Here is a 24,415-nt window from a genome sequence, read left to right as displayed (position 1 = left end):
ATTACATGCCTCTACATTCAAAAATAAGCCAGTATCATTTAGGATCCAACTGTGAAAGATTAACATTTTTTCCCTTTTCTCTCAGGAAAAAAAACATCTCATAGATTTTTAAGTTGGATATTCTGTACATACAGGAACAACTCTGTAATGGGCTGACCTTTCCTGCAACTGTCTTTAAGTTGAACCAACTCGTTTGTAAAAATACAAAAAAGGAAGTTATTTCTGTAGACATTAGCCTTCAGTCGTTTCCCTGGGGGAGCGGAAGTCTTCTTCTTGGATTGTGGTTGATGGAGCCCCTTTTATGCAGGAGACACAGAGCTGGATGAGGCAGAGGAGGCCTCGGTCTTGGAGGCAGTAGAGGAGGCTCCCTCTTCCTCCTCGAAGGGATTCTTACCGCAGCACAAGGTGGTGATCATGCAGTGGCGGAACTGCTTGTTCATGCAGATGTAGATCAGGGGGTTGTAGATGGAGGAGCTCTTGGCAAAGAAGGCTGGGAGGGTCATGAAGAGTGGTCCGAATTCAGAGCCCTGATGTGTGAAGATAAACCAGGCCACACTGGCATAGGGCACCCAACATATCAGGAAGGCGACGACCATGATGACAACCATACGGGACACTTCCCTCTCAGCCCTCTGGGTGGTCTCAGACTCTTGCTGGGCGGCAGCAGCCTCCTTGACAGCACAGAGCAGACGGCCATAGCAGAAGAACACGACAAACATGGGAATCAAGAAGTGGCAGATGAACATGTAGACGACAAAGGACTCATTGTTGAAGCCTTCAGCACGGGTGTAGTAGTCAACTCCACATGAGCACTGCATGCCCTCGGGGATGTAACGAGACCAGCCAACAAGAGGGGGAACAGCGCAAGAGCAGGCCATTAACCAGGTGAAAGCTAGACCCATAATAGCGTGATTCTCCCCAAAGCGGAAGTTGCTAATGGGCTTGCAGACAACCACCCATCTTTCAATAGCCAGAACAACCAGTGACCAGAGGCCAATCTCACCACCGAGGGTAGCAAAGAATCCTTCCAGGTTGCAGCCAAGGCGCCCGAGGACGAAGTAGCCGTGCATAGAGGTGTACATCGTTGTGGTGAATCCTCCAAAGACCATGAAGAGGTTGGCCACTGCAAGGTTCAGCAGGATGTAGTTTAGAGGGGTTCGCAGCTTCTTGTGTTCGAGAGTGACATAGAGAGTGAGGAAGTTGATGGGGAATCCCAGAAGAATGAGCAGGAACATGTAGGCACCCAGAGCAGCATAGGCTGCTGGGTTCACAAGGTAGTACTGAGGATAATCATATGGACTCCGGACGATGCCGGTGGTGTTGACCATAGGGACATAGAAATAGGGTCCCTCCGTTCCATTCATGGTTGCGGCTTGCGGTTGCGATCAGCCCTTCGGTGATGTTTCTTCTGGCTGTTTGGGAGAGTGGTGGAGAGGGACCTTGCTACAAATGGACCCAGGTGGCCAAGGTCTGGCTTTTAAAGGCACACCTTGGATTATCACTTTCCAAATCCGTCAGCACAAAATGATTTAGGCCACGGTTAATATCTAATCCAGCCATCACTGCAAACATAACTGACCACTCATCAAGATATTAAGGTTACACCTGCTCAGGCCTATCAAGGTGCTATACATTGACTACTGAACATTTCTGTTGTATAATGATAGCATGGCATCTTTTCATCTTTTTGTTCAGATAAATCTATTTGAAAGTGTTCTGTCCACGGTCCAGATGTCTTACCATATATCTAACAATTTGTACCAGTGTTCCCAGCTCTGATAAATATATATATAAAAAAAACAAGTACTGACTGTGAGCACAAATTTGCTTATGTTTAAGTGCCAACAAGTTTTAGACAGACTGGACCCTGTTTATGACCAAAAATGTGCCAAAAAAAAGCACAATGTATGTATATTTGAAGCATTGATATTGATTGTGTTAATGCTTCAAACAGCAGTGGAAGAACAAAAACAAATAAGCTTTCTTAAAATACATACTGGTGTCATATTAATGTGTGCTAATTATTTGTACTATAATAATGAATGTAGAGCAGAGCCAGTGGTGTTGCTGAGTGCTGGACCATCTTAGCTGTTGGTAAAGAGCTCAGCACTTTCCTAATGGGTGTTGTATTAAAGAGATTTGGGGCTTATGGATGTGTTCCTCTCACAAGCCTGTAATGGATTTAATGCTGCAGAGGGTCATTCTCGCACAGAAGGATGCTGCAGTCCTCAGATGTAATACCCTATTTCTCTTTCTTGTTCTCCTTTCTGATTCTAAATGATGTTTAAGAAAGGGAGTATGTAGAATTAACTATGTAACTAAAATAATTTTATACTGACAAAAATACATTGTGGAATCTCTTTGATCTAGTGACTGAAGTCAAACACAGCTGCAGTTTTTTCATAATTATTCAACATCTGAAACACTGTGTTTGTTTCCTGACACCATTCAAGCATTAATGTATATACCAGTATTTATATATTTCAAATTCAAAATACCTTCAGAACACATTTACTTATCTAGTGTTGTATCATGTATCATCTGATCACAGCATGAATCCTCCTAAAGACGTCAATAAAATCCACTGTTTAGTCAGGAGGTGTTATTCACAAAGAAGTATCACCTGAACCACAAACAAAAGAGATCAGGATTATTTGCCTGAAGCCGGAAAGAGATAGAAAGAATAGATATCCGTGTGTTTGTTGTGTGACAAAGTCTCTATGAATGGATATTTATTGCTGCAAAAGCACAAACTGAACTGGTCGATATCTGTAACTAGCCATAGAGCTGAACAACTAAAGTAAGTCCACTGAAATTATTCGAAACAAATGAAGCCATCAATCAACCCAGTAGAATAAGTCTGAAGGAACTGAATATGGATGAGCTAAAGCAATGCTGGGAAGAAAAATGACCTAAACCTGATGCAGGCCCACAGTGAATTGGAAAATACTATTGCTAAATGGGAGATTAAAAATGATTAATTCTAAGATATCATTTATTTTTCCACCAACACTGTAACCTTTTTATATTTATGGAACTGTTTAATACAAACACAAAAGCCTATTATTGTTTGTCCATTATTAGCTTAAATAGCAATACATTTGGTACTTATAACAATTAAAGCATAAAACAGGTCGTTCTAATTCTAGGTACTTCAAAAAAGAATAACAACTGCATGAAGATTAAAACCTGAGAGCTACGGTGTCCACCTGACATTCATCCACATGCTATAAAGGATTTACACATCCTGCAGGATCAAGGCAGACCTGTCGCAAATCCCTCCTACCTGTTTCAGAACTGTAGGTGTTTTGCTGCCCTCCTCAGGCAGCCAAAAGAAGTACAACACATACACAAATCAATTTGGATAGCTTTCTTGACTAGGTTTGCAAAGATTATTTTGAATAAGTCAGATTCTTTTTGCCTGTTTTAACTTTAAGTTAATTTTGATTTTACCTTTATTTCCTCAAACAGCAAAGAATAAACAGTTATAGATAATTATGCTACACTAATGTACTGATATGGTACTGTTTTTTTCACACAGATTTTACATTAAAAAAGGTGCATGTCACACAACTTTTTGCTGTAATTCTACAAAGAAGATTGCCGTCTTTATACCATCTTTGCCCATTCACAAACAGAAACAGCGCAGGTGTGATGCCGCCTTAATGTGATGCTATCAAAGCACATTTTCCCCAAAATCAACGGTGTGCCATAAAATCAAGTGTCATATGTGGTGTCTTCAGCTTACTCTTTCACCCAGCTGTCATTTTTGCACTCTGTTGTCACCTCAGACATCCTACCCTCATCATTCCACCTACATACATTACACATGTCAAAGTGAGACGAACAAAGGCGCAACTGTCCTGCCTTGAACAGGCTGCGTGACTGGATTTTAAGTTGTTGAAGTTTCTTGTCGAGGGTCTAAGTGACAAAAGCAATATTTACCAGAGTGGTTAAAACTAGGTACACCCTGACCATTTACACATTAATCCATCAGCATAATAATCATTTCTGTTTTATAAAAACAGACAGTAATCCGGCCTAAAAAGTATCCACCTTGAGTTTATACAGCATATAGCTCAAACAAGAACCTCTGATGAATAATACACAGAGATTCACCCTCCTTATGAATAGTGCATGACTTTCTCTCCAAAGAGAAAGACATATAGGCACTGAAGATGTACTGCCTTGAGGTGTATATGTAGAGCAGACATGGTGTGAGGGTTCTAGCGTGCCGTATTATTTTAGAAAATTAAAAAATTCTTTCAAGGTAATTATTAGTTTGATTGCCATGGCAATCAAACTCTTGTTCTTCTACGTCTTTATTATTAGTTTGATTGCCGTTGCTAGGCAATCAAACTCTTGTTCTTCTACGTCTTTATTAGTTTGATTGCTGCAAAGCAATCAAACTATTGTTATTCTACGTCTTTATTATTCTTATTATTATTCTTCCGTACGTTTTTTGGCTCAGCATATCTTCAGAATGCATGGGCCGATTCAAACCATTCAAACATCAAAAGATTCAGCTCATTAAGGACATTCCCGGAAACCTTCAATAATAATTACAAATATTATAATATTAAAAATATTAAACATTTTCCACCCTCAAATTAACATTGGAGTCAATGGGAGAGCCCTTCAAACCATGCATTTTGCAAAATGCTACTGCTCCTACAAATATTAAGTTAGAGAAACCATTCGAGGCTTAAAATACTTCCAACGTCTTGGTCTTCAAAAGTTGTATTCAGAATTTGGAAGTTCAGCTCCGTCTTCAAATGATAGGGGATTAAAGATGAAGTGGTTTTTGAGGTCTCTTCTGAGTTTAACATTAGTGTGTATTGCGTGGAATGTTGGGAGCTAGAGTGGGTGAGTCATCGCTCAGAGTGCGGGAGGGAAAAAAATTAAACCAGTTTCTGCGTTTCTATCCTGCTGTCACGTCTGCACCTTTTGTCTGACAGGGATAATTTGGCCACCAGTTCGAAGGAAAAATGGTCTGGGTTCTGTTGGTGTCGGTCTTAAAACTCAACACCAAACAGTTTTGCCTGTAGATCGAGCTGTTCGGGGAGAGTGCCGGTCATTCCTCCATTAAGACATAATGTAAAACCAAAAACAGAGAAGCAGAGCTGCCATATTTTCTAACTCGCCGCCATCTCCACATCTTCGACATCCCAGACATAAAAATCGTACCAGTTGTAGAGCAACTTCTTGGGATTCTGACGGTGTTCTTATTTTTCGTCTAAAGTCTTCGGTTTGGAGAATATGAGACGTTGTTCGGAGGGTGGTTTTACATAGGAAATGCATTAGGAGGGGGAAAGAGAGCTGCAGTTAGGGGCAGCTGATAAACATTCCGGTTGCCATGGATGCAGGCAGGCAGGCAGGCAGGCAGGGCTGTTACCATGGTGACATGCTGACACACTAGAAGCATACAAAGCGGCCATATTTGTAGTCTTTATCAGACTTTAAGCATTATATCTGTCATATTGATCATCCTTCAGCTGTATACTACTTTTCCACATTCAAATCACACAGCCTGAGCTTCTTATAGTCTTATGGTATTATTCCACCCTCAGACCTTTCATATGGTATATTCACAGGCTATTCTTTAAGGTCGTGACTTCATACTGTTCTTGTCTTCAGCTGTTTCTCTTTCATATCTTCATAATATTAAAACATTTTCTACTTTTCCAGATAAGAGCTTCATCTTTCTAAATTCTTAACTGTGTTTCAGCAAATTAAGTTCAGATTGCAGATTCTCCAGCAATTCAGAGCAATCGTTCACATCAGCGTTCAAAGCAATGCTTCAGCTGCGGCAATCAAACTTGCATTTTCTTCAGGAAATGCTTTTCTAGTTATTCTTATTATTATTCTTCCGTACGTTTTTTGGCTCAGCATATCTTCAGAATGCATGGGCCGATTCAAACCATTCAAACATCAAAAGATTCAGCTCATTAAGGACATTCCCGGAAACCTTCAATAATAATTACAAATATTATAATATTAAAAATATTTAACATTTTCCACCCTCAAATTAACATTGGAGTCAATGGGAGAGCCCTTCAAACCATGCATTTTGCAAAATGCTACTGCTCCTACAAATATTAAGTTAGAGAAACCATTCGAGGCTTAAAATACTTCCAACGTCTTGGTCTTCAAAAGTTGTATTCAGAATTTGGAAGTTCAGCTCCGTCTTCAAATGACAGGGGATTAAAGATGAAGTGGTTTTTGAGGTCTCTTCTGAGTTTAACATTAGTGTGTATTGCGTGGAATGTTGGGAGCTAGAGTGGGTGAGTCATCGCTTAGAGTGCGGGAGGGAAAAAAATTAAACCAGTTTCTGCGTTTCTATCCTGCTGTCACGTCTGCACCTTTTGTCTGACAGGGATAATTTGGCCACCAGTTCGAAGGAAAAATGGTCTGGGTTCTGTTGGTGTCGGTCTTAAAACTCAACACCAAACAGTTTTGCCTGTAGATCGAGCTGTTCGGGGAGAGTGCCGGTCATTCCTCCATTAAGACATAATGTAAAACCAAAAACAGAGAAGCAGAGCTGCCATATTTTCTAACTCGCCGCCATCTCCACATCTTCGACATCCCAGACATAAAAATCGTACCAGTTGTAGAGCAACTTCTTGGGATTCTGACGGTGTTCTTATTTTTCGTCTAAAGTCTTCGGTTTGGAGAATATGAGACGTTGTTCGGAGGGTGGTTTTACATAGGAAATGCATTAGGAGGGGGAAAGAGAGCTGCAGTTAGGGGCAGCTGATAAACATTCCGGTTGCCATGGATGCAGGCAGGCAGGCAGGCAGGCAGGGCTGTTACCATGGTGACATGCTGACACACTAGAAGCATACAAAGCAGCCATATTTGTAGTCTTTATCAGACTTTAAGCATTATATCTGTCATATTGATCATCCTTCAGCTGTATACTACTTTTCCACATTCAAATCACACAGCCTGAGCTTCTTATAGTCTTATGGTATTATTCCACCCTCAGACCTTTCATATGGTATATTCACAGGCTATTCTTTAAGGTCGTGACTTCATACTGTTCTTGTCTTCAGCTGTTTCTCTTTCATATCTTCATAATATTAAAACATTTTCTACTTTTCCAGATAAGAGCTTCATCTTTCTAAATTCTTAACTGTGTTTCAGCAAATTAAGTTCAGATTGCAGATTCTCCAGCAATTCAGAGCAATCGTTCACATCAGCATTCAAAGCAATGCTTCAGCTGCGGCAATCAAACTTGCATTTTCTTCAGGAAATGCTTTTCTAGTTATTATTATTATTATTCTTCCGTACGTTTTTTGGCTCAGCATATCTTCAGAATGCATGGGCCGATTCAAACCATTCAAACATCAAAAGATTCAGCTCATTCAGGACATTCCCGGAAACCTTCAATAATAATTACAAATATTATAATATTAAAAATATTAAACATTTTCCACCCTCAAATTAACATTGGAGTCAATGGGAGAGCCCTTCAAACCATGCATTTTGCAAAATGCTACTGCTCCTACAAATATTAAGTTAGAGAAACCATTTGAGGCTTAAAATACTTCCAACGTCTTGGTCTTCAAAAGTTGTATTCAGAATTTGGAAGTTCAGCTCCGTCTTCAAATGCCAGGGGATTAAAGATGAAGTGGTTTTTGAGGTCTCTTCTGAGTTTAACATTAGTGTGTATTGCGTGGAATGTTGGGAGCTAGAGTGGGTGAGTCATCGCTCAGAGTGCGGGAGGGAAAAAAATTAAACCAGTTTCTGCGTTTCTATCCTGCTGTCACGTCTGCACCTTTTATCTGACAGGGATAATTTGGCCACCAGTTCGAAGGAAAAATGGTCTGGGTTCTGTTGGTGTCGGTCTTAAAACTCAACACCAAACCATTTTGCCTGTAGATCGAGCTGTTCGGGGAGAGTGCCGGTCATTCCTCCATTAAGACATAATGTAAAACCAAAAACAGAGAAGCAGAGCTGCCATATTTTCTAACTCGCCGCCATCTCCACATCTTCGACATCCCAGACATAAAAATCGTACCAGTTGTAGAGCAACTTCTTGGGATTCTCACGGTGTTCTTATTTTTCGTCTAAAGTCTTCGGTTTGGAGAATATGAGACGTTGTTCGGAGGGTGGTTTTACATAGGAAATGCATTAGGAGGGGGAAAGAGAGCTGCAGTTAGGGGCAGCTGATAAACATTCCGGTTGCCATGGATGCAGGCAGGCAGGCAGGCAGGCAGGGCTGTTACCATGGTGACATGCTGACACACTAGAAGCATACAAAGCAGCCATATTTGTAGTCTTTATCAGACTTTAAGCATTATATCTGTCATATTGATCATCCTTCAGCTGTATACTACTTTTCCACATTCAAATCACACAGCCTGAGCTTCTTATAGTCTTATGGTATTATTCCACCCTCAGACCTTTCATATGGTATATTCACAGGCTATTCTTTAAGGTCGTGACTTCATACTGTTCTTGTCTTCAGCTGTTTCTCTTTCATATCTTCATAATATTAAAACATTTTCTACTTTTCCAGATAAGAGCTTCATCTTTCTAAATTCTTAACTGTGTTTCAGCAAATTAAGTTCAGATTGCAGATTCTCCAGCAATTCAGAGCAATCGTTCACATCAGCGTTCAAAGCAATGCTTCAGCTGCGGCAATCAAACTTGCATTTTCTTCAGGAAATGCTTTTCTAGTTAAAATTGTTCTCTTAAACCTCTCAAGTGAGCAAGCACTGAAGTGCAGCCACATTTGGCTGAGCTGACTCCACTCATGTGGTAGTAACATTTGTATCTTACAAATGAAACTTTGACTATGTTTAAACAGACACAGGCTCCCTGCCTGATGGAGATGACTGTGGTGTTTAGAGGACAAATGTGTGGGCAGAGTGTGATGCTCTCTCACTCTGCCCACAGGAACTCTCTTGCTGAGTGACCGGTAAAGAGGAGGGAACACTGTGACCAGGACATGGCACATTCCACACCTCCAGCTCCCACATACATTTCACACTGCAGCGTTATACATCATCAGCCCCGTAAGAGCAAAAATAACATCAGCTGCTGTCAAACATGTCAACATTCAGTTTTTGACTGTTCAAACAATCAAAGCCTGTTAAACACTGCCATTATTTTTCACATTATTATCTGACTGATCACTCAACCAAAAATTTGCTTCATTATATCAAACATATTAACTTCAGATATGTGGACACTGGAAGATTTTTGATAGAAATCAAACCAATACAAAAATTGGAGTCTAAACCAGTTTTAGTGGTTACAAAAAATGAGATACTGACATAATGGCTGACTATTACCTTATTATTAGTCTCAGCAGTATTCATCAGGACAACAAATCATCCAGCAACATACACCAGTTTACTAGGAAGACAACATGACCACGACCACAGCTGGACAGGAACACTTGCCAAATATGCAGTTTAAAACTAGTCGCTGTCTGTACTGAGCCGGTGCATGACGACTTTCCCAATTTTCAGACAGAACAATAACAATAATTCAAACTATTGAGAAAATAATCAATGAAAAATTTATAATGAATCATTTTCAGTGCTGACACAGACAAACAATTCACTGAGTCCATAAAATCGCACAAACTTGAAAACAGAAAATCCCTGAGATTCCACAGTGATGTCAGTGTTAACCTTTGAATTTTAGCTAAAAACGATAATTGGCAAATGGCTTATTTTTATTTATTCATTCATTTATTTATTAGTGTGTAACAAACTACCAACTAGGTAAAATAACAAAAGGTTTCTAACAGTGATGATCATGCTCTCTTCCATTAAGTTACAACAATCAATTGATGCAGTGAGCCAGTCAGTAAAATAATAACGGTTTACCAGCCCGACTAAGAACTCTGCCTCCCTGCCAGTTCAAAGACAAAAAACATGACTACAAAAATCAAAGTGGAGCAGAGCCAGTCAGTATCACTGGTCCTGCACATGCTCACCGTCTGCCTGCCAGCAGTGGGAGCTGTTTGCCTGCAGTTTACTGCATGACATAAATTGTTCACACTCTGCATCTTATTATTGATTCTACAGAAATCGACTGAAGCAATATTTGCATGTTGTTGCTGAATTAGTAGCACCATCTGAGGCTGGCGGTGTTTCGAGGCTGTCAAGCCTCTTTTTTATGAATCCATTATCCACACCTTCTTTAACAGCAGTGCTTTTCCTGAATGCATCACATCTGATGCACGTTCATGTTCCAGTGTCACTTACACTATCACTGTTATCAACTGTGTGGGACTAATGTGTGTCCGAAGGACCTCTCAGACCCTCCCTCCTGTCAGCAAAGGCTGCTATTTGTCAGGCCCATTGAATCATCTTAAGGTATAGAGAAGATGAGGTCAGAGGTGTTGTTGCAGCTTCATTTGCTGGAGCTCTGTAGGAAATCAAATCAAGCTGCATCTACATCTCTCACCTCACACCATCAGGGGGTGGAGTATGTGACTGGGACCTATATTTACAGGTGATATGCAATCAAATGCACACTTAACAACAACAACCTCCCTTTGCTGCCCCTGTGAGAACTTAGAAGTCTCTTCTCTTCATTATAGCTATGCTATCCCATCATTTTTCCTTGTTCCTCCGTGTCTCTTTATAGATGTCCTTTAAGTTAATAAGCACATACACACTAACACACAACAGTGGCTGCAGTGACGCTTCTGTGACTCCTTCTTACCACCCATTGTTCATGTTTGACAACTGCAAAGAAATTAGCAGTCTTTGGCATGATTCATCATCTTTCAATCGACTGGTTGCTAAGGTGATGAATCCACGGTCTATGTGCAGAGTGCTGAAATCCTGTGGAGTGTGTGGAGAGCAATGTCCTCAGTTCGACACAAACACACATACTTAGTACGTGGTGGAAATGGGACTGAAGTGCCAGGCTGAGTTTGGTTCTTATCCCTCTCCTGGTTTGGCGTTTTAGGGGTTTAAAATGGAAGAAGTCCCAGATGCTGGTGGTTAAAACCTCTCACTGTGCGCACAAATGTCACCCTCATCAGCAAACACTTCCAGACACACACACATCCACACACACACACACACACACACACACACACACACGACACCTCCCACGCTCTCATCTGCACACGATCACACAACAACCGCTTCAAAGCCACACATATTCATCAGCCCTCTCTAAACTCCTTTTATCATATCTCATCATTCATATGCTAAACAGCCACACAGATTTTGGGGTTGTAAACTAGGGCATGGCAGCTTGTAAGGTAAACACCCTGGTCAGGCTTGATTCCAGCTTGCGACGGCTTTTGTTATCCTATTAAGCGGGCAAATATTTTTTTCTCCTTTGATTTTGGTGTGCTGCTAAAAGGCCAGTTTTTGTCGATGTCCAGCTTGATTATTTATTTATTTTTTGTTTGGTAATGTGATGATCGCGCATGGAATAAATCAAGCACAACCGAATGCAGGATTCAGGCCAGACTAGTCATGAATGATGTGCCAAAAATCAGGCGGTTTGGGCAATAATGGCTCCAAATGTACTAATGGGCAGCGAGTCCCTGCTCAAATTATCCACAGTCCACACCCCCAAAGACTGAGCCAAATTGGCATTCAAATATGAATATCCAAATATCAGGGCTTTTCCTGGCTCAGAATGGGGCTTCAGGGAGGTAAATGAACAAATCAATCACTGTACAGTGAAGTCTATATTACCTTAGGTAACAGAAATCTTGATATATTTTTGGCCACTCTTTATGTTCAATTTGAAAACAAAAAACCTGATAATGATAATTTTCCAAGTTTGTTGTTGTCTTACGCCAACTGTTCCACTAGTTTTGTGGAGATGCCAGAGGAGGAGGTGGACAGAGCTGGACAATCTGACTCTGGACAGCAAAACTGACATGAAATACAATCATGAAAAATCACCAGGCAAAGTTCAGAACAACAGTAAAAATGTATCGTGATCAATAAAGTATCCATCTATCTATTGAGCTGTCTTAACTGATAGAGAGACTTCCATTAAAACCTACTCCTCATGAGATTTGTATTCCCTTTTTTATTCTTTCTTTTCAGTGTTGGGCTGTTCGGTCGCTTTCAAGTAATAAAATTTCTTCTGATGGAATTGAAAAAGACGTTTTTTATTATTAATAATGTGACTCTTTCAGTTCAATTCAGTTCAAATAAAGGGTTAGTCCTACTTTAACGGTGGCTGTAGCTATACAAATGTCGATCGCCTTATCACACTATGGTTAAGACTAGCTTCTTTGTTAAAATCAGATCTTAAAGGTAGAGGAGATGCCTGCCTACCAAACCCAGATTATAATCTGGTTCGCACTCTATGATCAGACTGCTCTACTGGGGATCTATGGTATTATTAGATCCTGCAGGCATAATGGATTCTGGCCATTAAAAGCCTTGTATGTCGGCAGGAGAATTAGTTGTGCAGACCTGAGTGTGAGCATTAGATGCTATGTGCCCCAACTCACCTAAACACTACAACTGGTGAAGCCTGTACATACATATCATCCAACATTTGGACAAAAACATTACTGATATCAGATTCTCTTGGAGCAAAAATCCAGTATTTTGATAATCAGTTAATTATATTTATCGTATGAGTTATATGAGGAAAAGGTGGATGGTAATATTAAGCTGTCCTGAATCTCTAAAACAGTAAATCTCGTCTTCAAAAAGACATTTGTTTGTCTCAACATTTGATCGATAAGTAGCATGTCAACTACACAAAGACAAAGACATGGTATAGCAGACACAGCCAGCAGACAGACAGCAGTGATCAGAGTTGACATAACATCCCCATCCTGACAGCAACACTTCAATCTACAGCTTTTTAAATCTAATTATATTGTCATACATGAGCAGAGCAAAGACCCGCTATATCACTGCTACAGTTATCTACATAAGTAAATTGTTATTCATGCATGACTGTTAGAGCAACTCGCCACCACTTATTCCAATTTTTTCAACACATTAGTTTTGGTGAACCAGCATGCTTGTAATGTTTGATGCCATTAATCATCGGGCTCATAATGTGCCGTGAACAGTGGAAAGTGGGCGAGGATGAAAACGTTCAACCAGGATATGCATCAGCAGAGCTGCCTCCCCAAATTTGTCTCCAATTTAGAGGAAGTGAAGGGGAGATAGAGTTTCAAATGTGTCTGAGAATTAACACAATTTCCAATTAGGGCTTTCATTTCCTTAATGAGAGGGAGGGACTAATACAGACTGGGAATAGAAAGGCTTCACACCCCATCTGCTTGGCAACCTGAGATAACTGTTCAGAGAAGACACCCCGCTACAGCACTTTGATTTATGAATCAAACATCGTTAAGCAACAACTTCCTTTTGGCATTTATAAAAAGTGTTTCTCTGTTCTAAATACCAGAGGTAGCAACAGAAATGAGGGAGCCGTTTTTCTCTTTGTTGAGAAGAGTTTTGTGTTTTGCTAAATCACTGTTACAAAACGCTCCAGCTTTCAATGCCGAAAAGTCTGACAGCTATATTTGAGGAGCTTCAGCTACAGCATGAGAGCTGACTGTCACTGAAGTGTGTTGGTTAGAGGCCCAGAAGTGCTCAGATCTGTTTACTGCATTACATGGAGGATGATTAGCATAGCATCTGGCAAGATAAAGGGCTGTGAGAAAGCACAAATCAGGTGGTTCTGTACACATCGCCACATTATAAGGGGGCAATTTGTACACAGGAAAGACCAGGTTGTGGTAAAGCAGCCTGTCACATGCGTTCCTAAAAACTGTACTTACAGAGAGATGTTTTTTGGGGGAGGGCAGCTACTTCTGAGTGACCTTTAAAAAAAAACAGAGTGAAAATCAAAAATTATTCATGAGGCTCACATTGCAGCTCCCAGCTGAGCAGAACAAGGCAAGAAGAGATGGACAAAAAATGGACCAATGAGAAAGAGGTATTTTTGACCTATTAGGTCACAGTTCAGTTCATTTACTGATTAATTAATATACTTCATGCAGAGAAACACTGCACAGGTTCATTCCTAGAAATATATAAATAAAAACAAAGTTCTCCAACATGTCTACATTAGGTTACCTCAAGATTTCAACCACTACTGTCTTCCTGGTGAGGATTAGCTGATATGTAGCTTCATTTTTTTGATGACTAACAGATTAGTGGCTGTAATGACAATAATTTGGTGGCTATATACACAGCTGCTGTGGTTGACACCTACTCCCAGCCTGTGTTTGGACTTCTTATTAATGACACATTCACTGGTATTTCTTGCATTGTACATTATGTATATATCTCAGTGATCCGTGTCTGCCTGCATGCAGAGTGGAGCCTGTTGTTTTTTTTATATATATATATAAATATATATATATATATACACAAGTATAAAGCCATTTGTGGCTATAAATGGGTTCAGTCTACTTTGACGCAAGTGTTTCTAAATTATTAAATTCCTACCGCATGTTGACAGGAGATACAGCCAAATATAAAAAAAAATCGTCAAACATCATGACAGACAGGGGAGGAGACAGAACACAGAATAGATGTTTACATTCAGTTAACCAATCAGTATGTTGTTTGGATAAAAATGTGAGCCGAAAACGAGGTGTTAATCCTGCTTTAGCCACACAACAGATTTTCAGCAGACAATGAAAGAGAATGGCAGCACACACACATACACACATCCATGTGCTCGAATTACCCTTCCTGCCACTGCTTATTATTTCTAACGAGGATGTAGTTGTTCTTTTTTTTAACCCTTCCCTGCCTGCCTTCTGTGCTTTACAGAACCCTTTGCAGATGAGCGTTTATTGTTGGTGTGTGTATGTCTGTTAAAATGAAAGGCTGTCTCTCTCTCGTCATGAATACAAGCTGCACAGTCTCTAGTGGTGTTTATCATATTTTATTCACACCAATACATAAAATAATACACTGCGCACTCCATCTTCGATCACTACCTCACACATAAATTGTGCTTCTTCACTTGCATCCTACTCACACACTTAATGACACAGTCCAATATTAGATAATTCCTCTTAAATTATGTTGCCAAAAATATGATAGGCCCAACACTAATCCCTGCAAGGCTTGGAATAAAACTGAACAACCGAAACGCTAACATGATCCTCCACTGCTTAGTTGCGTAAGTGTCGGTGCTCGCAGAGTGGTTAAGCACTGCTGTCCTTCACCCTCGCTCTCAGTTCTTATGACTCTGCCGCTACACTGTTAAATCTCTATCTGTTTGTCTACGAAGCTGCTGGCAATGCCTCCCTACAGCTCATCTGGGAAACAGAGCTCCTCACTGTCTGCAAAAGTGTCGTACAGATCACGGCCAAACAGTGTGCTCATGTCTGCTGATGGTCTTACAGAACACCAGTCTTCCCAGTTTAATATTCCAGGCACCCACCACCACATGAGCTCCTGCCAGCTTTCATTCGTGCCTTGCTCCGGCCTTACTCCGGCTTTTCTAACAACCACCAGTTGGGGGTTTATGTACTATCTTCAATGGCTGTTTGATTTGTTCCACTAAATGTGAAACAAAGACAGAGCAACTGATTCTGACGGGATCATGTGGCTCAAAAGTGTTTGGCAGACGAACACGGCAGAGCCGCTGGGATAAATCATGAGCTATGCAAGAGGACAGCAATCCCTGTCTCCAACCAAATTAAAACTCACGTGTGGAAAAGTTCATTTGATTCTGGAAAAAAAAAAAAAGCAAAAAAAAGTAACTAAAATTGCATGTAAACTTGATGGATGAACCCTCCTGGGCTAAATGTTTATGCCTCTTTTTACTGTACAGTTAGGGAAGTCTCTGGAGCAAGCATGGTTTAAAAATGTATCTGAAAGGATTTATCTCCACTTAAGCCATTCCCTGTGGTGGCTGCCGCCTGGGTTTCAGAGGTAGTTACAGTCTTTTGATGTCACGATGGAAAACATTTACTCAGCAACATTTTAAAAAATGGCTCTTCTAGCTTACTGATGTAAGGATGTGCTGATATTCCCAGCAGAAAAAGTTTCTGTCGAAGCAAAATCCACGCCTGTTGCAGCTCTTTTTGTGAAATATTGCCAGGATACCTGCACGCTACCTGAAGCAACTCATATACAACTACAGATAAACTACATTTTATATGGCTCATAATTTCACATGAAGAATAGGCCTATGTCATTCAATATTGAATTAATTATAGATAAAATAAACATATAGCCTATGGTACCACAGGATTGTATACAGTGTAACGTCAACCTTGTTCATGGATTAATACACATTAATCAAATAAAAGGCCCATTTTAAATAGATTAGAAGAAAATAGATTTCTTAAAGGCTTGATTTTTTTATATGGATGCTGATAGAAGACAGTGACACTTCATACAGAACTATTATCTAAATCATGTTTTGTTCAGACTGAGGAATTTAGATCGTGCTCCACTAAAGCAGATCACGAACAGGTGAACTCACCGCGTGGATTCTCCGTGCTGACAGGTGGTCCTCCTCCAATGACGCAGAAGAAGTCCGTTAGTCCGATAACTTGAATTTGGAAAATTCTTGCACTTGTAACAAAAACTTCTGGATTGTTTCACACTCACGTGTTAAACACACCTCCCGAAGTTGTTGAATTGTTTTGATACATATTTTAACATCAGCTGCAGCAGCGTAGAGCTGATTGACGTGGGCCGGTCTGAAAGTGGGGGCCCTGCGGTGGTCTGCGCCTGCGTCACTTCCGTGTCAGAGGTTGGTCGGCCCCTACAGGTATGTCCGCCTGCTGCTTCACCTCGCTGGCTCTTCTGGTTAAACAGTTTGTTGTGTTGTGTTGTAGAGTGGCGGCTTGTTTCGTGCCCCTGTGTGTGTGTGTGTGTGGTTTAGGTGCTGTTGTGCTGCTTTTTGTCTCTGGTGTGAACTGCCTGCTGCCTCGCCATCGCGGCATAGGCACAACAGTAATCAAATGATCAAATGTCTGTCAGAGTGCATGTTGCATGTCATCTATGGGATTATTTAGTTATGCACAAAAAAATCTGATCTTGGATTATATTGATAGTGTAACCTAGGCATTGGTTTGGGCTGTTTTTTTTTTGTAAATCACTGTAACTGGATTTTGTGAACATCCTAGTGAGACCTAACCACAAACTAATTTTGGTTAGAAGTCCATTGTTTGGGTCTGTCATGTGTTTGGGGTGATTTCTCCAGCACTAGCTCCTGATTAGGTTTTCCTTTCCCCTCTCAGTTTGAATGGGTGCTGCTAGCATTTTTTTTGTTAGATAAAAATTGTTCTTCTTAAAATCAATCAGACCTCTTGAGTATATGAATCTGTGCGCCTTCGAGTGCCTTCCCAAAGTATTTCCACTAGAGTGGCGTTGTTGAGCTTTCATTGTGAATCAGATTACAGTAATAGCCACAATCATCTGTCTGAGTTTTATGCAGATTAAAACACAGTGATTTGAATTCACTAAGGCATATTCTTCATTCATTGCACATATTTGAGACTGTGATGGTTAAATCTTGACTGTATGCTAGTCACTATATTTTCTAGTCAGATGGAGAAATACCTCATATTTGTTTAATAATCTGCCAGATATGACACACTGTTACATTTATGCTAACGGCACATGTACTGCTCATCAACTTCATCCAATCACAGGACCAATACAGCCTCAAATGTCCATGTAAAGGTGATATGTTGGATGGGACACACAGTGTGGTAGACTTTCACTCAGAAGTGTAAGGTTATAGTCCCCCTGACACCGAGCTGTTGAGTTTGCAAACATATTTTAATAATATTTTTGTCAAAGCAAATTATCTGGAGATTACAGACATGTGGCCTATAAAAGAAGGAGAGGAGTGCTTTTCATTTTCTGGCGGTTATCTTACAAGAGGACATGGTTAATCCTGCTGGGATAAATTGCGGCTTTCTCTTTTTCTTCCCAAAATAGACAGCAGTAGTAATGAAAGGGGTTTGATGAGGCAGCCTGTTTAGCATAGCTTTTTTCCCCCTTCCATCATATGACCCTTACATCCAGGGATCTAACAATGTTAGGGTGACCTGCCCCTCCTCTTTGCAGAGGTAACATCCCACTGAAGCTGTTAATCTGTGACAGTCATGGAGACGGGGCTGCAAGCATACAGAAATAGAAATGCAAATGGTGACAGTTTCATAACTCCTTATATAGAAATCATCCTCCTGATCTTGTTACCTTTATGTGCTGCATCCTTTCATGCAGTGCAGAGCATCTCGATATATTTTTATGGTTTTCAACATAAAAAAAAACAGGTTCTCAGATTTTAAAAAGCCATACTGTGTATTTATTGGACAAATGAATATACAGGCACACATTTGTTAGCCTTCTCTGCTAACATCTGATCATAGCAGGGTGTGGGGTTAATTTTTTTAAACACATGTGGCTTATAAGATGATAATAACATAACCAAATTTGATTTATGGACCTGAGGTGTGTGGAAGCTCGGTGAGGAGCTGAGGTTGGTTGATGGCTAAAGAAACAGCACCCACCTGTCCCTCAGTATGGATCAATGGGGACTGTCTCCCCTGTTAAGTGAGCCTCAAGTGGCCATTTGAGGAAATGCACCTTTTGGCACTTCATTGGATTAATTTCTCAGCCCAGGAGTTAGCTGCTTCATCTCATCCCTTGATGTGACTTTATAGCACACATACTCATGCTTGTGTGGTTCTGCTGTTTGTTGGACTAATTGAAGCGTTTACAGTTTATAGTGGAGCTTTTGTAGCTTTACTTTTATTAGATCAAATGCTGCAGAGATGAGAGAGAGAAGCTGGAAAACATTTAATAATGGCCTCTTGTGTGCTTCTTGTGATGGTGGCATCTTGTGCAGGAAGCAGCAGAGAGGTGGAATGCAGACTGCACCTAGTGCTTATGTGGATCCCATCTCATCTATTGAAAGTGCTGTCATTAAAAGTGTTACAGGTTAATGTCACTCTGTGGTGTTAAACGCAAAGAGTTTTTGGACCATGACAAAAGTCAGAGTTACTGATTTCTCCAATAATGATGCATAGGTATTTATTATTTATGGTTTGTTTGATTTCACAGGGGGTTAAGGAAAAGATCAAATAGCTGCAGTCAGATTGAATCTTGTGAACAGGGACTGAGGATGAAACAAAGATGCCTTTAAAAGAAAAATAGAGACGCTGCCTTTATCATTCCTCTACATTTCATTCCATTTTCATCTGTCTTGAATGAGAGTTGGGCATAAATGATTCTTTTGTTGTTTCTGTAAAAAAAAAAAAAAAAGACCAGCCTGAGACCACGTTGCTCTAGTAAGATTGTATTTTCATCCTGCAGCACTCTGTCGACATGTCTTTCTTTCATTTGTGATGACTTTTTTTTAGGGTATTAAATTTTATTTAGGGAGATTTGATAAAAAACATTATCGTACAAAGTTATCTGCTGCTTGACAGCTTCTCATTTTATAACATGCAGCGCCTCTGGAGGAGGGTTGTTTATCTGTTATGAGCTTCAAAGGGAACAACTGGACATGGGAAGAGGTGGAGGAGACTGGTGTGAGCAGAATGAAAGTGGAGGAAGGAGCAGATATGATAGTTTTTTTTTATTAAGCATTAGAAAAGTTTTCACTTAAAGCAATAGACTGAACATCCTGTTTTTTGCACCAACCGCTAATCTAATTCCACCTTAATCTTCTTTTTGAATTGTATGTTGTGATCTAAATGCTTTTTCTGGCCCATGAAAGTGGATTATCTCTGCTGTGTGAGATTCTCCTCCTGCTGTATTGTGGCTGTGCAGTTGTGCATTGAGCCACCAGGGAATCAATGGCTCATCTCCTGAAAGCTCAGAGTGGTCTTAAGCGTGAGTAGTTATGACTGAATGTTAACTCTTTAGCTGCCTTCATTCAGATGAGATCCTCAGTAGCTTTAAATTGATCACCAAGCACCTTGAATACACCACATTTTGCAACTATACTGTATATAACCGTACCAAATAACAGTTATGTTGCATGTCAGATCTGCAACAAAATGCTATTTACTAGACTAAACGTTATCTGCTTCAGCTCTGTCTCAGACCGTTCCTGTCATAGTTTTATTGCATTTCGGTAAAGAGTGAAACAAACTCAGACCTTTGTCAGCTGAAAGTAGAGATGGTAATTGGAAAAGGGACACTGGGACATAATCACTCCTTCACAACTCGGCTATGGCTTGTAAACATTCACACTTTGGTGGCGTAAAATAGCAGTACCTGAAATGGTGTTTTGTTTAGATATGAAAGGTCATCTATAAAAAGCAGCACAAAAATGAGCACTGTGTGTATCTCAGGCAAAATGTGTTTCCACCCAGAGGAAATACATATTTTTCACGTTGCTCTTGGTGAAATGTTGTGTTTTCTGTCTTTTCCGGAAAAAGGGATGGCAGGTCTTTCACCCCTTGCACAATAGTGTGAATTGTATCTGGTCTCTGCTGGATAGTGGCAGTTGTGCAGAGGATTTTATTTATTTATTTTCCAGGAAGGGGAGCTGTTTAGACCCTACAGCTGCCATGTTTTGTCATATGGATAAGAAAGTAAAGCCATTGGTAGATTTAAATCGGATAATAATGTGTAACTCTTCGGCAGTGTTGGCCTGTTGGTCCACAGTTTACTAAACTATTAAATGCATTACTGTGAAAAGACCCAAGCTTTTGTAAAGACTGGTCTTGTGTATGCTCAGTTATGGCTCCTATGAGGTCTTTCTTCTGTCCTTGCTCCTCAGAGCAGAATTAAGAGCTTTGGAGGACCAGATTTCTGGGTTAAGCAAGGCTCAAGGAGCAAGGAACAATCGAAAGGAAACTGGGATGCATGCTTACCATCTTTGTGTTCTTGTAAACATAGTATAACCGCGGTTAAGTAAAAGACTCTACTTTATCCTGTATTTTTCAGAGCTTTCCTTGCACAAAGCACACGTGTTTGTTCTTCATTTTCAGAAATCCCCTTTACAGTGACAAAAAAGTCAAATCACTTCTTGATTTAAAAACAGTACAGTGCCTAGCCAAAGTGAAGAACCGCAATTCACTGTCTGATTTTTCTGTCTTTTGTTTTTCAATTGACCTTTGCATGGTGGAGGACGGGATGGAAGCAGAACTGTAAACTCATGCTTTGGCGTTTGATTGATTTGTAGACAGATCAAGGTGTCGTCTACATAAATGGAGAGAATGCTGTGACTAAGTAACTTACATAAATAAGATGTATAGGTATGTTTTACTTTGAATACAGATGTGTTTTGCTTAAAACTTTCAGCTTATTATGTGCCCGGGCCCTTCATTTGTAGAGAGCCTGGGTGTCAGGCTTCCTTGTTGCTTGTGACAGTGAGCGATGAGGGTCCTGTTTATCCGGGTGTGGAACTCGTTGTGTGATCAAATCAAAGGGCATGCAGGATGACACAGACTCTAACAGAGGCAACACATCACTGTCACTGTCATCATCTCCCCTCTCCATTGACCTCATCGCCTCTGTAACACTGCTCACCCTGCACAATGGATCATTAGTCTATTAAAGTGTAAATAACTTTCTCTTTGTGGAGCTTAATCATACCTGCAGCTAGCAGGACTGGATAGTGTATCTAACATACACATGTATATATGTCAGATACATCACACATTTGGAGTTAGACAACAACACAGTTCCTATATCTGCTGAAGTAAGCGGTGATGTGACGATACAGTGGATGTGTTTTTTCCCACTAAAATCACACGTGCGTCTACAAACTCACACTCGGCTACCCCTCTTTAAAAGGAAAGCCTTCAGGGTTGGAGCCTAGCAGCTTTGTCATCCCCTGACACCACACAGTGATGGAGGAGATGGAACCCCCATGTGCCTTACTCACAGTACCCTCAGAGCTACTGCGACATTCCTCATCAACTGAAACTGAAGTATGCCATGACGGAGCTCCCCTCCCTGCTCAGAGCGTTTAACATGTGTGTGCCGTTATTGGATACGGTGGTCCTATATGGGGAGCTGAGAATGTCCGCTGTGGGTGACAGACGGAGGCAGAAAGTTTCAAATGGGTGCTTTGACATGACTTCACTAACGGGTCAGAAGAGCAGGTCTGATTTTTTTCTTTTCTTTTCTTTGTGCAGATCACTTTTCTTTTGACGCTCAGCAATCAGTGAGTTCAACCTTTTACACAGAAACTAACAAAAATTAATGTGAGAAAAGGTCATGTGATGTATTTAAGATTGCAGCTGATCAGATGGGGCTCACACTGGAGCCAACTGATATGATTGTCCCATTGTGGGTGTACAATTGCCACTAATGACCACATGATTGTGAATAATGGTGGTATGGACGGAGGCGAAGGCTGCCTGTACATCTGCATGAGAATATCAGAATCTGTGGGGCTGCTGTTTTATGTCTTCCTAACACATTCACTTGGCAAAAGTGGTTTATATGTCAAAGACCAAAGAAACATTACTCCATTAATATTTGGAAAGCCAGCAGGATGAGTAATGTCTTCACATCTCAGCTGATATTTTCAAGTCTCCGATGTAAATGTCAAGCGCAGTTTTAGGTGGTTGTCATGCCATCTATCTCTCTCTGTTATTGTGTAAGGATAAGCACAGACGTCGTTCTTGCTTTGCATCAAACCAGGGGTCATAACACCTTCCAGTTCCACTTTCTGATATTTTTCAGTAATTTTTTTGCACCTTCAATATCTCAGGGAGACTAACCAGACATGAAAGAACAAAACATGTGCTCTGTTTTCTGGGATGAAAAGGGAGTGCTGCTGGCAGACTACCTGGAAAAGCTTCACAATATTACAGAAGACAATAATATGCAAAAAAAAAAAACAACAACTCACTAATGTCTTCTGTGAGTTTGACCATTTTGTTTCAAACCAATAATGACATTCAAGCACATGAGTGCGTTTACAAAGCTGCCGCCAACATGCCTCATGCAGCGTCTTGCTCATATATGTGAATAATTAGTGTATGAATGTGAAAACTCACTGATCCAAGTGATCTTAGAAATGATAAAGGGTGTACAAAGTTCAGTTTGCAGCTTTTAAGATGGTGCTGACTTTTTCTGTTTCTTGTAATGCGAACACAAACAGGCTAAAATTAAAGGTGCGCTGATGATGATGATGCATGTATATTTGTTTTTTTAGTCTTTTCTGAAGATGAGCTTGACAGTGTTGATCACCACTTCAGATTGTTGTTTGTATTGTGTTTTTTTTTTCTGGAAGGTACCTCGTTCCTTGCCTTTCCCTTGTCACAGCAAGAATTTATGACTCCATATGTATTTGTCTAATCATACTGTTTCACTAATTACAGTTTATAAACACTGAAGTAATCAACTTAATTATTAATTGGCACATGGGCCTTTTCTATGTTTTCCAGAACAGTCATTATAATCTGTAGGTCTTAAGCAGGCTGCCTTGTCTTGGGATTTAAACTCTTTAATAGGTGACAGGTGACATTTTTGGCACAATAGGTACTTATCTAAATTTTTTAAGCCAACAAAGTCATCCCACTCCCACCATTCATACCATGTTTTTTCAAATTTGTTTTGAATAGCAAAACTAAAATGGATCATTTTCTTTGCCCCCCCCCCCCCCATCAGTAATTCTGCTGCTGATAATGGTAATTTGAGGAGGAAAAAATAGCATAACAGGAATTAGTATGGCTCAGCTGAGTAATCATCAGGACATTCTATTATTTGCATCTGATTATAAAGTCTATTTTCAGTCCGCTACAGAAATTTTCTGAGAGGAAATGACTTTAACAGCTACACTGCGGCATTGCTTTGAGTCACATGGAATAAGATCCATTTCTTCTTCCTTTCCTGTTTTCTCTTTCTTCGGAAGATCACTTATTGATCTCTCTCTCTCTCCTTAACATGACTGGATTTCCTCACCTTCACACGCTTCTGCTCACGTCATCAACTCTCCTGCTGGACCGGAGATGACAGAAATTCATTCAGATGTGTGACCCTGGCTATAGGCTGCCACATGTCTAGGTCATTAAAACTATTTTTGGTGGCAGTTATTGAGTTATAGTTATTGTATTATATGCCACGCACTTCACCGGTGTCTTACAATTTATGTTTTTCTTGTGGAGATATAAGGTGCTAAGTAAACATAAATATAGACCAGTGGAGGGAATGACAGTGATGCCTGACATGATTATCTAGCTCTTCTCCCTATAGAAAGGGGAGGAGTTATACAGTCTGATGGCCACTGGCAGGAAGGACCTCCTGTTGCATTCTGTGCTGCTCCTCGGTAGTCTCAGTCTACCACTGAATGTGCTCCTGTAGGACAGCAGTGTGTCATGCAGGGGGTAAGACGTGTTGTTACAAATACTGAGGAGTTTCCTCGGTATCCTCCTCTCCGTCATCTCCACCATAGACTCCAGCTCCACTCCTAGTACTGAGCCAGCCTTCCTAATGAGCTTTTTGGGTCTGTTGGTGTCGGCCGTCTTCATCCCGCTGCCCCAGCACACTAC

The 24,415-nt window shown here is 40.5% G+C and overlaps 1 protein-coding gene across 1 annotated transcript; it reads right to left on the bottom strand.

The window, feature by feature from the left end:
* LOC114438940 (rhodopsin) lies at window positions 1-1,433 on the bottom strand. The gene has a single exon (XM_028410592.1). The coding sequence runs from the start codon at window positions 1,362-1,364 to the stop codon at window positions 300-302; it is 1,065 nt and encodes a 354-aa protein (XP_028266393.1). The 5' UTR covers window positions 1,365-1,433; the 3' UTR covers window positions 1-299.
* Window positions 1,434-24,415: the final 22,982 nt, after the last annotated feature.

Source organism: Parambassis ranga, chromosome 7 (assembly GCF_900634625.1).
Source record: "Parambassis ranga chromosome 7, fParRan2.1, whole genome shotgun sequence".
Taxonomy (NCBI): domain Eukaryota; kingdom Metazoa; phylum Chordata; class Actinopteri; family Ambassidae; genus Parambassis; species Parambassis ranga.
The sequence above is the reverse complement of the archived record's forward strand: the minus strand, read 5'-3'. Positions and strand labels throughout refer to the sequence as shown.

What these genes read in the sequence shown, in the direction of transcription:
- LOC114438940 (XM_028410592.1), bottom strand. Translation starts at nt 1,364, where the DNA reads ATGAATGGAACGGAGGGACCCTATTTCTATGTCCCTATGGTCAACACC.